The sequence below is a fragment of the Anas acuta genome, chromosome 1 (genome assembly GCF_963932015.1).
Source record: "Anas acuta chromosome 1, bAnaAcu1.1, whole genome shotgun sequence".
Lineage (NCBI taxonomy): Eukaryota > Metazoa > Chordata > Aves > Anseriformes > Anatidae > Anas > Anas acuta.
In genome coordinates this window covers 151,593,271-151,611,583 of record NC_088979.1, presented here as the reverse complement: position 1 = coordinate 151,611,583, position 18,313 = coordinate 151,593,271, and the positions used below count along the sequence as shown (strand labels likewise).

The following is an 18,313-nucleotide window of genomic DNA, read 5'->3' as shown; positions in this document are numbered from 1 at the left end:
ACTGTAATTTTCCCCATTCTTGCTCCAGGAGGAAGGGAATGGACATTTGACATTATTACAAAATGCATACCTGGAGGCCAGCTATTCCTCCCAGATATCAAGATCCCCTTGGTTTTAAAACCCAGGATAAGCATCCCCTCTATGCATGTTCAGAAGGGAAACACCCCAGGCAGTATGTGCCTTTATCAAGGTAGGGGGAAGGACTGGCACACGATGCAGAGATTTTAGAAGGGTGCTGGGCAAACATGAACCATGTTGTTCCTGACACTGGGAAAAGATTCTGAGCCATTCAGCTCCATTAACTTACCTTCAGCGTCATCTCAGCTACGAAAATTGCTGTGAAAATGTAGTTGGACACAGTAAGAAAGATTCTCTCCTAGAAAACAAACAAAATAAAAGAAAACAAACAAGCATAAAACAACAACAGCAAAACAGAGAAAGGCCTTAAATGCGTCTTGACTTTTTCTTGTTACTCTGTGAGGCCTCTCTGATGACCTTGATATCTTTTACTTTCCTGCAAGGGGTCTGAAGGTGGGAGGAATGAGAGGTGCTCCTGGCAAAGGTTGGTGCCAAACAGCTTTCAGCTTGCACACCTTAGCTCTGCCCTGTGCCACAGCCAGGACAGATCCCACAGAGCTCTCCAAAAGCACAGTGGGTGGGATTTGCAATGCATCCTATGAATCTGGTTTCAAGGTGCTCACTGCCCCAGTCTGCCAGTGCTGCTCAGTCTCCTGATCTATTGCACTACGCTGGGACTCCTTCCCAAAGGGTTTCTGAGCACTGACCTGAAATGGTGCATAACTGCAGTAGAGCTGGGGGTCAGCTAAGGCAGGGATACAAAAAAAAAAAAAAAAAAAAAAAAACCACACACAGAAATTTCACTTGCCAGCGCAGTCTCTTTTCCCTTTGACACACTCCAAGACAGCTCAAAATCAGTGTACATGAACGATAGCATACCATTCCTACAGAGGGTTTGCTGCACATACAATTTGCTTCTGTTTATTTCCCAGTCCCCACCTTTCTGGCAAACAATCTATTAACTCTTACCATGGTTAGGGAGGGAAGTAGGACGAGCCTATTACAAAAAGGATTGCTGCATTGCAAGACCCCACAGGAGAAGCACATATGATGTGAATTGCTAATACATGGGCATTTGAATAGATGAATGGGAGTTAGTGTTTAATGCTAAGTTTTATCCAGAAGCCATTCTGGTGCCAGGAAGACTTATGCACCTATGTCAAATGTTGTGTTAAAAAGTAGGTGGGAGGGAATGGTGCTCACCGTGCTTCTGTGTTCAATCTGCGGTCTCTCCAGGGCAATGGTGATGCAGTTCAGGAAGATGAAGGCCAGCACAACATAGTCAAAGAGCTTGTGAGCAATGATGGTTTGGCAGAGGAGGCGAAACCTGCAAGAAAGTTCCAGTAGGCACCTGTGCTTTAGGCGGAGAGAGTTTAGGAGCTAGGAGCACAGAAAATTGAGTGATCTGGCCAAAACTGAGCTCTGATGTAGTGGCTCTCCTATTGCTAATACTGATGTCTCTTGCCATGGCAGTATTTTGGCATAGCCCAGCATGGGGCAGAACAAGGAACTGAACCTTAATGCTTTGCCCCAGTGCCAAAGTGGTCTTCTAACCACTACGACTCTGTGCTCCTCTCTTGCCCTGTAAAGGAAAGGTTGTTTCAATTTCCCTCCCAAACTCACACCAAGGCAAAGAGGCCACATGCAGAAAGCTGAGGACAGGCAGGCAGGTTGGCTGTCACGGGGAACACACCTCTGCCTGCTCCGATGGACACTGCCCATTAGCACAGATGTCACACGAAGCAAAGAGCTCTCCTCCATGGGCTGTAACACAAGCCCCTTCACTTCAAGGGGCAATGTCCATTGGTAAGAATAGTGATGTCTGGTTTACATGAGCATTTTCTCCCAGTGGGAAGAGCCCTTTAGCAGAAAGAATGTATTTCAAAATGTTTGTGGTGTTGTTGTTTTGTTTTTCAGGCATGGAGAATTCTAACTTTGCCCTAAAAGGTGTGATATGACTGCTGATAAGTTGGCACTGGGACTGAAAATGGAATGGAGAGGCTGTTCCGGTACCAAGGGAGGAAATACCATTGTTATGGAGTCATTAATAATACATTTCTTCTTCTTTCTGAGTTAATGTCAGTATTCCCTACCTCACTTGGCTATAAATATTTATGATTACACAGAAGAAAAATGGAATGCTCCAAAGGGAGGAGAAATCACAATAGCCATTTAGGATTCACATCCTCCCTTTCATCTCCAGAATCAAGGAAGAGACACATTGTTTGACTGTAGGAGAGATGGAGGAGACAAAACACATTCTCAATTGACAAGTTTAAAGTTTCAACCTAATGTCCAGGCTCAGGGGATGCATGGCAACAAAATCTGTCCCTCCTCCTCAACCCTCTCATGGCAAAAACTACACAAACCTGTTTTGAGGAGAAAAGAGATATATGGACCAGTCTTCCCGGAGCTCACACCAGTCTGGCTTATAGACTTCCATCATCTTCCGGATTCGAAAGCACAGGCTCTGGAGAGATGCAGCAGAAGCAAGTGTCACTGGTTAACTTCCCATTTGCCTGACAAAGGCACTCGTCCTTTCTCATATGATCCCAAAGCACCACTACCTGGTGTTTCCCAGGTGCACTACCTGCCTTTCTTAAGCACCTGCATGAGGAGATGGGCCCAAAGAACAAGCCACAGAAGAGGAGGTAGGCACTGCTTTGCCATGGCCTGTTTACCTCTCAGCTTCTGATTTCTTTCGCACATCGTTAGAAATAATACTGCTGGTATCCTATCTAGGGAAGGATATCTGAAATAACAGCCTCCAAATGGCCACGCACGTGCCTCACCTCTGCCTTTCTCCCACCACCCACCTGCAAGACTACCTCATGGGCAGCCTGATGATGTGGTGTGGGCTTAACTGGGCCCAGAAGACCCCACCTACATTCAGTGATGTCCTCCAGCTTGTACTTAAAGCACTTGAGGATGGAGCTGGGGTTTCCCACAGCACCGTAGTACAACCCCAGGTGCCCTGCACCAAGTACTCACATAATCGATCTCTTCATCATCCTCCCCACGCTCCTTGCGGTTGTTCATCTTTGGGAAGATCTCCTTGGCAATACTGGGCATTTTGCCATTGCAGTCTTGATGCTCGCTGGCCCCTGGCACTGTCCCGAGCTTACGGGTCCCTCTGTGGCTGGATGGGACAGAGGCCAACTCCAGCAGGTCGCAGGAGCCTTTGTTGTCCAGGGAGAGTGTCCGGCGGTGATGAAACACCCTCCCTGCCCCATCTGGCTCCTTATCTCCTGCCCTGTGCCTCTCCCCGGACAGGAGGGACTCGTGCTCGGCAGAGGGAGGTTTGTGCTTCAGGCTGTGTCCTCGGGCCAGGCTGTTCCAGCTGGAGCGACGGCTTCCCCAGGCCCCGCTGCGGCCCCAGGCCCCGTAGTGGGAACTGCGAGAGCTGGACTGTAAGAGAGCAGGACAGGGATTCAGCCATCCCGGACACAGGAAGGGAGCATGCGGCCCTGTTTCAGGCCACAGACTTCTCCAGGTGGACTTTTTTTAACCCTCAAGGAAGGTGTGTGTTGGGAAAGTAGTGGTAATCGCTGTAAATCTAACGACAAATTGATAATGAGCTAGCGATGGTGTTGGCTGCGATCGCTTTATAGCACCATCTGTGTGCAAGGCACTTACAGGGAAGGTAAACAATAAAGCCAAAGGCCAGGTGCCTGATGTTGTTACTTACACCAGCACAGAGCAAGAATGAAGCTTTCCAAAAATCTGATCAGCAGCATTTTACACTGCCCTGGGGTGAAAGATAATACAAGGTACGGGGAGATGGATAATCTGTCACACCATCTTTGAATACAGTCTTCATAAAAGGAAGAAATGAGACAAACAGGCTTGTTGGTTACGGCCTAGACCAACTGCATCAGCAACTTATCACGTAGCACATGGCTGCCAGCTCTCCCTATTTAAAAATAACAAGGGCATGAATGCTCCTAGCATTGATGCATCCCCCTCAAAACCTGTGTGTGTCAGTGTGCAGAGAGCCCAGAGACTGATGTTACAAGGTGGACAGGTCTGAGACACGTTGGCTGGACAGTGCTAAGGGGCAGCAGGATCTTCTGTGAGGAGCTTCAAGTCAAGAGTTCTCTCATTGTAAAAATAAAAAGCTACCAGAAAAAAATATCTGTTATGGGACTTGGCAGTTCTGACAGCGCCCAGACTTTCCTATGCTCTCAACTCACTCGGGGCATTGTTTTTGTACATGGTGCTCTAGGAAAACGGGGAAGGGCAAGAGGACAAAACATGCTTCACTCTGAGGAAGACCCTGTCCTCTTGGCATTTCCCCTCTCCTACCAGCAGAATATAAGAGCTGAAACCTACACTTAATGGAGTATCGATCAATAACCTTGAAATATAGGTAAATAACCTAGAAATATAGCTAAATAATGTGAACTGTCCTGACTTCCTAAGGGCAAGCAATGTGTCTGTGTTAGAAGTCTACAGCAGCAATGCAATCCTCCATAGCAGCCTCCCAGCTGATGACAGAAAGGCAATGGAGTCCTTGGATTTCAAAAGAAGGGTATCACACATGTTTCTGCTCACTCACTCACCAAGGACCGCTGGTCATAGGTCATTCTCCCCAGGGACATCACGCTGCTCTTCCGGGAGCCAACAGCAACACGGATCTGGTCAGGCTGCAGGGAGTTACGTGAGGAGTTGGTGACCCCCCCAGCAGCCACTGGTGGGTTGGAGGAGGGCAAGGATGGGTCCAAGTGTCCATTTGGTGTCACAGGAATGGCACAGAGCTTGGGATCTGGGTAAAAAGAAGAAGAAAGAGGGAAAAAATGAGAAACAAATAAGGTTGGTTCCTCCCCATCTGGTGACTGTTTCAATGTCTAAGCTGCTTAGCATATTAGCAGCAGCTAGCAGTGTGTTAGCTCTGTGGTCAGCACTGATTCCTTCTCTTTTAGGGTGCTCTAGCAAAAGTGATGCAAGCTAGAAAGACTTTGTTCTCCCCGATCCCCCAAAATGACAGCAGCTCTCCTTAAGGCCAGAAGGCAGCTTTCCTTGAGGCAGAGTGCTGGTCAGGCAGACAGGCAGAGCAAGAGGCTGCACCCTGGCAGCAAGGGGAGGAGAGCGTGCTTCTGCGTGCCAAGAGCAGACACCTGCTCTTGGCACTCAGCTGTTAGGCTGAGACACTGAGCAAGAGAGGAAGATGTGGGGAGACCCACAGCCATCCCTGCTTCGGGTTCTGCTTTAAATTCCTGTGATCAGACTCCTCATCCCAGCCTATCCTACAGGGGGCCTCTTCAAATGACTGATCGCCGACCTTGAAGATCCAGGGCACCTTCGAGGGCTGTGTTAGCTTCTGTGAAAAACCACTGACATTTGTGAAGATGGATAGGAAGGATAGGGTACTGGCCTTTAACACCTGAAAGGACTGTAATAATCATTTCTATTTGACCTACTGAATAATGAAGGTCACATATCCTTGCCTGCACTCAGTATCACAGCTCTGCAACCTTTTCCCCACCTGTCCTTCTGGGGCTTTCGCTGCCTACATTCAAAGTGAGCTCTGATATAGTGCGGCTTTGTAACCCAGGATCAGACTGCTGTGAAAACAGCTAAGTTGTGAGAAAGGGCTACGACAAGCCAGGTCTGGAGACTACTTCTTGCCACGGGAGCTGCATTTAAGCTCAGCCCCACATCTGTAGTCCTTGCCTGGGTTATGCTGTGCCTGTCCTTGCACATTGTGGATCCTGACCTTGTCTTGCTGAATGAACTTCTTGGCTTGACCTTGGACCTGCCTCATCCCTGCGGACATGCTTGGCAATCACTCAACCATTGTTAGACCCTGGCTACCATCAGCAGACCTGCCCTGCTCACCTCATGCAAGTACTGTACCTTTGTAGGTGCAGTCTCTGCCCTGACTCCCTGAATGCCCCCCTCACCATCCCTTTCAGAGCAGGCTACTTGCACTGCTCCCTGCCGCCAAGTCCTGTCTGAGGCATAACACCTTTTGTAGAAAGACTTGCAGTCTTCAAGGAAAGACTTCAAGGAGTGGAGACCTTAACCGGCAGTTTGTAGGCAGACTGTTCCAACAGTTAATTATCCTTCCTTAAAAATATGTGGCTTTTTTCAGTCTGAGTTTGTCTAGCTTCAGCTTCCAACCTTTACAATCTCATTATGCTTTTTTCTGCTCAATTAAAGAGCCATCTACCATCAGAAATCTATCCTTATGGTCGGCACTTACAGAGTGTGTGATCAAGTTACTTCTCCAGCTTCTCTAAGCTTCATTAGCTTCTCACCATGAGGCAGGGCTTCCAGATTTGTCTGAGTCCTTTTTAATGTGTTGGTATCCCCTCTCCAAATGTGGCTCCCAGATTTGAACACAGCGTTCCTTGAAATGGTGCCCCTGAAGCTGAGTAGAGACGGTGTCATCTTCTCACTACTATTTGCTGTTTTTCAGGTCATTCGGGAACTGCTCCCCTTAGCTATCACATTCCAATAGCACCAGGTTTCCACCAATAACACCACAAACTAGCATAAAGTTCAAAATGAAACCCAGAAAATTCTACCTTGGAGATGGGAGTGAATTTTGTGCTGAAATTGCTTTCAAAGTTCTTACTAAACAGCAATAGGATGCAAGTAAGTGAGGCTGTTTGAGCTATCATACCTGAGCCTTCCTGGACCTCTTGGAACTGATCTAACTCCTCTATGTTTGATGAACTCTGATCTTCCTCTGAGTATGACCGGTTGGCATCGCCCTGGAACACACAAATTAAGAAGCTGGGAACTCATAAACAGAAAAGACCTTTTTTTTTTTTTTGTTGTTGTATTTCATTGCTGGAACAACTGTAAAATCTTCCGTGGCAGCCATGCATCAGCATGAGCACTGGGGAGTCCAATGGGACCTGGGATGGATGAGATACTTTGTTCTTGCTTTAGGAGGTTGAAAGGATTCACCTTTGCAGGTGTTGCATGGGGCAGAAATTATGAACTCCCTTCTAGAGGGCTTGTCTCTTTCATTGTAAAGATTAACACTGTCATCCACTTTTTAGAGATACCCACCCTGAACTTCAGAAGGGAAATGGCAAAGGTGTGATACTTTGGGAGTCCTCCACCCCAGTACCCTCCAAGTGTCTCAAAGGTCCCGTTTTTAGCACCTCTCTTCCTCTTCTCCATGGAAGAAGCTTTGGTGACAACTTACCTCAGCCTGGAATCCCTCCACAAGGATGGCCACCAGCAGATTGAAGAGCACATAATTGCCAAATGTCATGAGAGCCACAAAGTAAAGGGATGCCCATGGTGAGGTGGAGGCCATGCCATTATAGAGCACAACATTCCAGTCCTCTTGGGTTAGGATCTGCAACCAGGAGCAGAGCAATGCAAACGTGAAGGAAGAATGTGGAAGGGAAAAGGACAGTGAAAGCACTTCAGGATGCACCAGGCCTCTTTATTTCTCCATAACCACACACCTACTGCACATTGTGGGGCACACCTACTGTCCAGCTGTGGTACTGCCCCAATAATGCTAGCTGAGCAAGAAGAAACAAGAACAAACATGAGGGCAGCCATGTGCTCAGGTGACAGTGTTAAACACAGACATTGCCACAACAGAAGTGACCTTTACAAACTCTCTCCTAGGAAGGAAGGAGAGAAAAATTCCCTCTCTCTGAGAAATACCAGTCACCGTGGTACAATTGCTCTTCCTCTTTTGACCTTCAAATGCTGGAGCCTTTTGTGCCATCAGAAGAGAGTTCAATTCTCCACAGTGAGAAAAAACACCTCCTGGTCCTCACTTTGCCTTGTCCTGTATTGGCAGGGTGCATGAGGCACAAACCTACAGACAACAGTCCTACCCATGGAGAACAAAGCTGGCTCACCTGGAAGACGGTGACGATGGCCCACAGCAGGGAGTCAAAATTCTTCCGGTCGGGAATTGTATCTCCTGTGTCCGTCCTGAGGCTAAACTTGCAACCAAAGATGTGCATTCCGAGGATGCTGTTGGCACAGGAGGAGGAATTAGTGCTAAATTTAAATCTCTCTGTCATACAGGTGCTAGAGAACAATGCAGCCAGGCCACTGGGACCTATCCATGAAGAATTCATGTGTTGCAAACCAATAGCTCACCACAAAACCTCATGTCCCATCACATATTGCCTCCAGCCTGTCTGACCAGTGCATCCACAAAGCACACTGACAAATTTTCTTGGGTGCTTCCTTCTGTCAGCTCATAGGCTGAACTCTTCCTGCAGCCACTGCTGATTGCCAAGCGATGCCACCCATCTTGCAATGGGGCATTATGCTCAGTGCATGCATTTGGTGGCAGCATTTCTCCACCCCATCCAGGACAAATCTTCAGCTACTGAACCCGATTTAGGGCAGCAGGGGCCTCAGCCTCTTTGGGTGAGTAAATTTCTGTCAGTGCTGCCTAAGATGACAAGATGAGCCATGTGTTTGTGCACTGAAGTTGCTGCCAATACGAACTGTGAGGCAACTGCCTCCTCACCTGAAGATGAAGATGAAGAGCATAAGGAGCATGCAGAAGGTGGCCACGTTGTCCATAGTCTTCATCAGCACCACAAGCTGGCGGCGCAGTGCGGGCATGAAACGCACCAGCTTCAGCACCCGCAGGAGACGGAAAGTCCTCAGCACAGAGAGGCCCCCGTCCGACTGGCCGATGATCTCCCAGATGCTATGGCCCAGAGAGGCACAGGGAGGGCAAGGGACAATATAAAAAGAGTCGTGAACAGGCAAAGACAGAACAACAATGCTCATCCAAGTTATCACCTCCACATGGGCAGCATGCACAGATGGGTCAGAGAGAAGATCTTGTCAAACAATATACAATTAGAAGTACATGCTACAGGTTTATACTCGTGTCAAAAGTTGCATTTCTCCCTTCGTGAACATGGCACTGCATGTTGCAGGACAGAGGAAAGGATTGTAGCACTAAGCCCTAGCAAATCAAGTTCTTCTAGCACACATTAAACCTCTGTGGCATCCTTCACTTGTGCATTTCAAAAAAAATTTCACAGCTAATATTTGTTGTGGACTTGACAATTGAGATGCCTCTGCTCTACAGAGAAGAGAAGAGAGGGGCAGAAATGCTACGTGGTTTGCCCAGAGTTACCAAAAATGTTGGGAAATGACTTCTCAGCCTCTCAATCCTTTGCCGTGTGCATCAGCTCAACTCTTTTTTTTTTTTTTTAAAGCTGCTAAATCCTTTTGGAAAAGGCATATGAAAACATGCACGCTTTACAGTGTTTTTTATTATATATATTTCAGTTGATCCCCAAGGCCCTTGTCACCTGATGATGACGATGATGCTGTCAAAGATGTTGTAGGGGTTGCGGAGGTAATCAAAGAGACCAAAAGCAGCAAGTTTCAGGATCATCTCTAGGGCAAACATGCTTGTAAAGACAACGTTGCTTATCTCCAAGATGTTGGTCAGTTCCTCTGGCTGGAGAGAAGGCAATTCAGAGTCAGAACTGAAAGAACAGAACAGAAATAAAGTGCCACCATTCCCAGGGGACAGGCTCTGTAGGGAACCGTGAAGGACCGTGGGTGAGATTTGAATGGGACAGGATACAGCCACCTTTGCACTCCAATTCCTTTCCACATTTACTACCTTCATCATAGATTACATCTCTAACAAATTATTGTATGGCAGGGAGCTCCACAGCCTTTCACGCACACGAGGCTGACCAAGCATCTCCCACATCCTACTGTATTCACTGGCCCCCTGGCTAAAGGCTGATTCACTTTGTGCAAAGAACTTGAGTACTTCTGAAGCAAGGCAAAAGTGGCTGATCTGTGATCTCAAGACTTTGCTTTGAGGTTTCCACATACCTGGCACAACATGTTTTTGAAATTTCCAAAACATTTGAATGTCAGAAAACAGTTCCCCATTTTCCTTTAAATCTCATTGCACTTTTTTTGTTCATTTTCCATGCTTTTTTTCCCCTGTCTTCCTTATTTTCTCTTCACCCACCCCCCGATAAATCCTTGATGTGCATCAGTTTTCCTCGTCTTGCTCCGGCACTGTTCTCATGTCTCTGTCCTATGAGTGGTTTCAATAATTACCTAAGGAAATATTAGGTTGGATGAATAACACAACTATGAGGAGGGGCACACTGCTAACACCTCCCTGTATGGGACAGGAAGAGCAGGACAGGGTGAGGAAAAGAGAGGGAGCAAGAGGAGAAAGACAGATGTACAAGGTGAAAATCTCCAGGGATGACACAAGATGACTGCGTAGAGGAAAATGAAAAAAAAAAAAAAAAAGAGAAAAAAAAAAAAAAAGCAACCTGACCCTGCCCCAGGCACTTTCTTCTGTTGAATCTCTGACACATCTTTCAGCCCCTGTGAAACAGCCTCTTCCAGCAGTGACCGATGTGTTTGTGCATAAGAGAGAAAGTGTTTTAATGACTCCATCAGTGGAACAAGACTGAGCAAATTAAATTACTCCTCCTTTTGTTTTCTGAATTAATGACTTTCTTCACTGTGTGCAGCCTTGGAAACTTCTCTGACAAGGTTAGCAAAGGGTCTAGACTGTTTCCTCAGGAATGATGAAATGTTGCTTCAGAGGGAGACAGAGGCTGCACTGATGTCATTGATGAGGGATGCCAGGTTCTTGCTGCCCCCCTGTGTGAAACGGAGGCATTCCCTGTGCTGAATTTGGGATGGACAAAGCACCTCTCACCCCAGTGATTGGGAGTGCACCAGGCCAAACAGCGAGGGCTGAGGTCTCCAATAAGGCCAGATGCATGAGGGGCAAGATGTGTGCAAGCTTGCCCATGCTTATGCATGCTCAGACACACACATGTACAGCCCATGGAGACCATCATGCAATGGCCAGGTATCAAATTTTCCCTAAGTGAGAGAAAAACCTCCTCCCAGTATAGTGGGTTGCATCCTGGAGTCAGGCTGCACAACCCATGGACTTCAGACCACACGAGACTGTTACAGTGATTCATCTGGCTGCAGCACATTGTTGGTCATCACCTTCCCAAGCAGCAGCGGGTAGGAACCTGTTCCTGATGAAGGTATGTCACCTTCCCAACCCAAGGGACAGGACACAGCAGATCCAAGGCACTTCCTCAGGGCTCCACTGTCCCAATTTTCCATGTTTACCTTAGGGCAAGTATGTCACACATCAGATAAGGTTATCTATTTGATGTTAACTTACTGTGCCACTGAGCCTCAGCTCCAAGCCTTCAAGGTGAGTCTGACCCAGGCCCTGTAGTGGCAGGCAGTAGTACTCTCACTGTCTGCTTATCCATGCTAAAAAGGTAGCCAAAGACTCCCCTCTTCCTTCACATTGCTGTGAGCTATGCCTGGATACCAGGTCACTCTCTTAAGCATCACCTTCTGGTTCTGGACCTGAACCTCCCCCTAAAGCTGGACCCTATTCTTGGGTCCAAATCTGGCTGTCCTCCTCCCAGATGAATAAATCTGGCTGTCCTCCTCCCAGATGAATAAATGGACTGGAAACTGCACCTCTCACAGTTCATGTTGTAACTTCCCATGTCTTTTGCTAATTTCTTGCACTCCTCGGGTACAGGTTTTTATTGAAGTAGTCCATTTCTTGAAAATCAAGAAGAAAAAAAAAAGTGGAGATGGCTCAATTTATATCCATAATTACATTTGAATAACAAAACCATCCTGAAAATGAAGGGGAGAGGAGGGGAGATTAGAGAAGAGAGGGAAAGAATGAGCAAGTGCACACAGGAAGGGAGAAATGAAGATCACTTCACTGAGAGCCAGGCACTAATGACACCAGCCGGAAACATGAGGTCCATATGCTAAACAGAGATGCCAATTTCAGCTTGAATCAAATGATTATGTCAGTGAGAATGAGGAATGTAAAAAAGTAACAGGCTATGATGGTGGATTATCCTTCTCTCTGCTGTCCATGCTTTCTCTCTTGTGCTGTCATAGGGAGCAATTGATGTTTGAAAAGCCATGCTTGCATCTCACTTATGGAAAAGGTCACCTGTTCCCCTGTCTCTCCTTCCCTCCCTGACATCTGTTTCTCTAGTCAAGCCTCCACCTGTTAATCTTTTTCTAATGGGCCATCAATCAGACCCAGCAAAGCATCCTTCCTAGAGAGAGGGGCAGGAAGGACTGGGTAGGGAAAGAAAGGAGACATGAGCAGAGAGAAAAGCAGCAAGAAGAAACAAAACAAAACGAAAAAAAACAAAACAAACAACAGCAGAAAAAAAATAGCAAAAAGTCCGTTCATATTGTCAAGCCAGGATAGATTGGTTTAGCCATCACACGGAGAGAGAAACTTAAACAGAACTGTGGGAGATAAGGATTGGGCTGAGGATGGTGGCCTGAAGGGGAGAGAGCCCAAGGGGTAAAGCATGCCCAGAGCCAGCGTCTTAACCAAACTGGTTTGCCTGTTCTGCCTCTTTCCAAATCCACACAGCTACCTAATTCAGCTCCCCATGGTGCTAAATCCTTCATCCCTATCAGTGCGGATCAAACACTGGGAGTATTTGCATGATTCAAGCCTTCAGGGCTCCAGACCAGTGATCAGAAACTAGAACTGGGGCAGTAAAGAGCAGCGGCTCAGCCTTCTTTTTTTTTCCCCTTTTCAGTTTCTTACTAATTAACATTAGAATTCTTATCTCAGATTAGACTGAAAATGTAATTAGCTCATTATCTGACAGCAGCCAGAAACTCCCACACTATCAGAAAAGTTAGGAATATGCAGACCACCATGAAGCCACTGCAGGAGGAGTTTCTTCTGACCAGGACTAAATTGGCAGCTGTCTAGAAGCTGAAGAGTGATTGATGTAATCTATGATTGATGTAATCTATGTAGACCAGCCCTACCAAATTCCACCTGCACATCACTGCCCTTGAAAGCATGACCGAAAAATTCCATACAGAGGCCTCTCCAGCCTGTCCATTTTTATACATCATTTCAAAGTTACTTGACAATAATCAGAAAAGTCACGGAAATCAGCCATGGAACGTACCAGCTAGCTTTTATTTTCTCTAGTCACCACAACCGATGCAGGATTTCATAATGTTTTGTTATTCCCTAGTTTTACAAGACTTAAGTGATGTCGTTTCAACCACCACCCTGGGGAGACTGTTCCATCATTTACTAAATGTCAGTATGATGAGCTGGCTTGGACACTTGCTGAATGTTTCTGACAAGCAGCAAATAGCAAAAAGAGAAGCAATAACTGTAAAATATGAAGTAGTGGATCCAATAAATGCTGGTATAAAGGGAAATCATGCAGGCTAACGGATATGAAGGTGCCGATTCACAGGACTGGTCTAGCTAGGAGACGTGATCATCTCCTGATCCACACCTCATAAAGTATTGATCTGATGCACAAAGAAATACTGGAAGTAGATCCTATAGGAGGGAAACCAAGGTACTCTGTATTTGTCTTGCTGGCTACTAAAGGCAAAGATGTGCAAGTCCAACAGACCATTTGAAGAAAATGAGAAAGGCAGCCTGGGACATTCAGCTGGGACCAGCCTTTCATCCTCATGCTGATGAAGGGAAAAAAGCAAACAGCACCAGATCCTCTGTGAATATCAAAAAAAATAAGCTTCTTTAAAGGATACTTCTGGACAGCCACAAGCATTTAATATCTTGATTTTCTACACTGGATTTTAAAAATAAGCACTTCCAAGCAGAGGCAGATCTGAAAAACTGCAAAAACTATTTCAAGCAGGACAAAGCCTGAAATGATGGATTTCAGCTTGTGCAATGTCCCAGCAATATCTGAAGACCTAATACTGAGGGTATTGCGTGGTATAATGCAATGATGGATTTGTATGAACTTATCTATTTACAAGTGATAACTTGTGATAAGCTTAAGGATTAAAAATGACTCAGAGCAGACAGTTTGTCCCAAAATGAGCTGATCTCCCTCACAAGAAATGTGTAAGGAGATGGGAAGGTGCCTTGGCCACACAAGCAGGACAGGAGAGAGAACCTGATGGATGAGACAAAATTTAAAGGTGAATTGGATGCAGGTAAAATGGTTTGAATTGCTGAGGTTAAGTTTCCTGGAAGGAAAACAAACAAAAACCATTGTGAATATTAAAAATGTGAATTGTAACAGAATCTGGTCCAACCCCACCTCACTCAACACACAGATCATTTAAATTTATGTTTTTCTTTCCGCTGGTCAAGGCTCAGGAATTGAAGGCTAGACTTGCACACTGCCTCTGTCCTCAAGATTCCTCTGTTTCTCAGCCCAAGCCCTGTGCCCAGCTCCTGCAGTCTCTCTCCCCCATTACCCTGGTGGTTGCTGGGTGCATTGGTCTGTGGGCCACCTCTCATCCATATAGTCCGTGAGGAAGTGGAGCAGCACAGAGCTGATGGACGTGCTGTGAGCTGCTCACAGGACCGCTCAAACCTGCAATGCCTTCATACACGCTCCTGCCCAGACAGATATGTCCCGGTGAGAGGCTGGGATTGTGATCTCTCATGCCCCAGAAAATCAAAGCTCAAGGGGTCTCCATTCCTGTTAGCTCTCAACTGGAAGAGATTCACACAATGAAGCAGCAGAAACAACAGAAACTACTTCAGTCATAGGATGGTGTCACCCTGCAAATCCCAGATCTCTGGGGGCAGAAGGGTTTCCTAGACATTATTCTATGAAAATTTGTGTTTCTAGATGGAAATGTATCAGGAAAAAGAGAAAGGAAGGAGAGAAAAGTGGACAGTGAAGCACCAGTCTGAGATATAACAGTAGCAGGGCTTGAGAAAAAATCAAAAAGCAAAGAGAAGTGCACACACATGCCTCTGTGGTTTTAAGTTAACTACAGACCAAAAAAATGCTTGGAATTAATGTTATGAACTACTTTTTTTATTTATTTTTTATTTTCTTGTGCCAGGTAAACGGGACTCAGCACACATTTTAAATCAACAGGCTGCACGACGTTTTTCAGTTATGATCAATTTGGTCAACATCTTTTTTTCTAGTAGGAACAGCCCACAGGGCCGTGAGCTTTTCCTAGGTACTTATGGATAAAAAGTGATAGCATAACTTTAAGGATGTGTCATTAATAACCTGCTACTAGAAACCCTGAGGCTGCAGGCAGATCCTGCTCTGCTGAGGGCTGTGCAAACACAGCAGAGGCAGCCCAGAAGGGCTTAAATTCACATACACAATAGCCAGAGAGTGAATTCGCTACCTCCAGCTCAAATACTCTTCTGTTAAACTCTTAATTCACGCAGTCTCCAATAAGCCAAAATGAACAATGCCTCTCCCTGCTTGGTGCCTGCATCAGTGGGCAGTTTTCACATTGTCCTGGGCTTCAACCCTTAGTCATCTTTCTGCTACGTGATAAATACATCGCTCTTTTTTATCTGTTTTCATGAGTCAACCCCTCCAGCCTCTTCTTCATTCTCCTCTCCTCTGAGCTCCTGCCAGTATTTTTCTGGTACTGAAGCATACAGAGCATTTTTGCATTCTGGGATCAAATTAAGGTTCCCCATCCTCATATCAGAAATCAGCTGGATTTTGAAAAATGGTCTAATGCTTGGTATATGGGTGGCATCCAGACATCTGGGGCTTCAAATACTGGCTCAGCCACTGTGTTGCCTCAAACAGGGAAATTAAGGTGCTCTGGGTTTCAGGATATCTCCATCCTGTTACAGCACAGGGCAAGTCTGAGTGCCTGCTTAAACCAGTCTCACTACCTGTCTCATTGCTACCTGAGACTATTCAGGGCCAGAATTGGACTTGGCTCCAAAGCTCCCTGATGCAGACAGCATCTCAGCTGTGGACCAATCCCCTATTTTTGTGATCTTGACAGATCCATGGGGTGAATCATGGCCACATTCAGACTGGTGGTGTGGATTTGAAGCATAGATGTACATCATAGACTCCTTTAACCCAAAGTGCAACAGAGCTACCAGACAGCAATGCAGATGCAAGGTCACGGACATATTTAATACCCTCTCAAGACTGCTCTGCACATCACAGAGTAGACATAGCCTCTGTTTCCCAGCTGTAAAATAAGGGCACACAATCCTTCTCCATTTCACAAGTCTGTCATTAGGATAAAGTGCGCTGCTGACTCAGAGCTGCCTGAAAACTATTGGCACAAAAGGCAAACCTGTGCCCACACCTGCTGTCTATGCCTTGACCTATATCTATCACTTCTTGCTGTCAGGGCTAAGGAAAGGCTCAAGCCATCTGAGCCCCCAAAAATGACTGGAGGTGGGAGGTGGTGCCTTTCCTAGCCTTCTTGTGCAGATAGACTGTGCTCAGGCATCTCTTAATTAAGCTGGAAAGGCTAGCAAGCTGATGGATTTGAATTGAGATGCTGGTGAAGTGCCTGTGACATCCCCAGAGGGCACATTAAATTAACCAAATAGACTAAGGATTCAGTAAGCTAATGAAGAGAGAAACGAGAAAGAGATGAGGAAGATGGAAGAGGCGAGGGTGAAGGAGAGAGAAGCAGATGGAGAGAGAAGACAGAGTAGAAAAGAAAAAGAGGGACAAAAGCAAGAAGGGATGAGGAAAAAGAGGGACTGAAGGGAACTGAGTGGAAAATACATGGAGGCAGAAAAAGTGATTAAGTGCAGGGATAGGGAAAAAATGACCCTGCAATATCCTGAGGCTTTCTCAAAGCCATGCTGGGACCATCTGTGCTATGGCCTGGGGTCCAAATTGCTCAATCTCTGCCTCCAGCGGGTTGCACCTGCTGCTTAGCCAGGCCGTATCCCTGAGCACAACTCTCCGTTCCCCACCTCCCACCCTGCGTGTCTTACCTGCTCGTGGTGCTCAATGCCCATGCTGATGGTGTTCACGAGGATGGCGATCATGATCCCACGGTTGAAGTACTTGCTGTCCACAATCCCTCGAAGCTTGACCCTCACTTCCCGCCACATGTCACTGCAGAGCTTCATCCGTCCGCCTTCTTCCACCTCCTCCTCCTCCTTCTCCGGTGCTGAGGCACCCTGGTCCCCTCTGCTGCCCTCTCCCTCCTCTTCACTGGCTCCTCCGTCCTCCTGGTCTGAATCAGCGCTGCCCAGGACAGAGAGTCTTCGGGATGCGTCATGTTCCCCCCTGTGGCATCGGGGACAGTTGGTGGGATCAGAGGTTGCTGTCACAGCAATGGGCTGGACCAAGCCCTGAGGAGGGCAGTCAAGAGAGTTGTGCTGTTGGCAAAGCCCTGGGGAGACAAATGATTGTGCTTAAAAGAGAAAGCATTGTTTCCTCAAAAAAAAAAAAAAAAAAAAAAAAAGGCATTCAAGCTGGGCACCTGTTTGACTTTGGGGATTTTAGACACTGTAACAGGGCTTTTTAGCTGTAAGGATGATTAAACACTGGCAAATCATCTCAAGGGCAGCAATAAAAGCCATTGCCGTTGGGTGCTTTACACTGACTGGCTGTGTCACCAGAAGGCATGGTACTGTTCATCTGCCAGTGATTAGGCTCAGCGGGGGTTCATGTCCATCAGAGGAAGAACTGTTTTGTCTGATGCAGAAATCATAGCTTGGGACTCAGTCACTTGTATTAAGTGTGAACTGAGGGAAAAATGATCATGAGGGCTGCCTCTGGCCTGAACAGATACAAGGGGGTCCAAGAACCCAGACACTGAGCTGAACTCTCTAAATTAGAGATGCTACATTAGCAAAGCATCTCTAGAAGACAGAAGAGGTAACACAAGAGCAGTTCTTCCTGATAGTCCATGCACTCTGAATCAGAATGATCTGCTGACTTCAGTGAGAAAACCAAGTTCCTCAAATCTCCAGTCGCGCCTGGAAGATCAAATGGACACTTGTGGGAATGAATCAATTAATTAATTAACACAGTGCATGAGAACTGCAGAAACCTTCTCAGTAAGTAAAGAAAATGAAAAACTGAGTATGCAAGACTAGCTGAAGGAAAATCTGTCTTTTTGCTTGTTAACTGAGAGCATTTCTTACGAAAGGCATCAGCAGGCAGTTAATACTAACTCTATAAGACCATTTTTACAGTCACTTTTCAGGCCAGGAATCCAATTTAAATGGTACCTCATGTCTAATTTTACACAACAGGATGTGTTCCCATCAAGAGAAATTGTCTCGATTGCCCTTGCACATCAAACTGACTTCTTCAATGTTGCTCTTCTCTCTTGGCTCTGGGGACACCCTATTGCAGTTCTACTCCCTTTTGCTTCTCTCCTAAGGTCCCATAGTGACTCATTTTGGGAGCAGAGTTCTGGGGGACCAGCTGTATCACCTAGCCCAATCCTTAGTCCCACTGCCTCATATTTCCCTAATACGTCTCTTTCCCAAACTGCC

The 18,313-nt window shown here is 46.4% G+C and overlaps 1 protein-coding gene across 4 annotated transcripts in view; it reads right to left on the bottom strand.

Annotated features, from left to right (window-relative positions):
• CACNA1I (calcium voltage-gated channel subunit alpha1 I) overlaps positions 1-18,313 on the bottom strand; it is a 142,432-nt gene that overhangs the window by 23,787 nt on the left and 100,332 nt on the right. For all 4 annotated transcript variants that reach the window (XM_068666731.1, XM_068666746.1, XM_068666755.1 and 1 more), the window contains exons 9-19: positions 16,796-17,199; positions 9,345-9,496; positions 8,543-8,728; positions 7,917-8,034; positions 7,241-7,396; positions 6,707-6,797; positions 4,641-4,843; positions 3,070-3,486; positions 2,448-2,548; positions 1,282-1,405; positions 308-376 (exon numbers count right to left, since the gene is read on the bottom strand). In XM_068666731.1, coding sequence (XP_068522832.1) covers positions 308-376; positions 1,282-1,405; positions 2,448-2,548; positions 3,070-3,486; positions 4,641-4,843; positions 6,707-6,797; positions 7,241-7,396; positions 7,917-8,034; positions 8,543-8,728; positions 9,345-9,496; positions 16,796-17,199 — 2,021 coding nt within the window. The remainder of the gene's footprint in view (positions 1-307; positions 377-1,281; positions 1,406-2,447; positions 2,549-3,069; positions 3,487-4,640; positions 4,844-6,706; positions 6,798-7,240; positions 7,397-7,916; positions 8,035-8,542; positions 8,729-9,344; positions 9,497-16,795; positions 17,200-18,313) is intronic.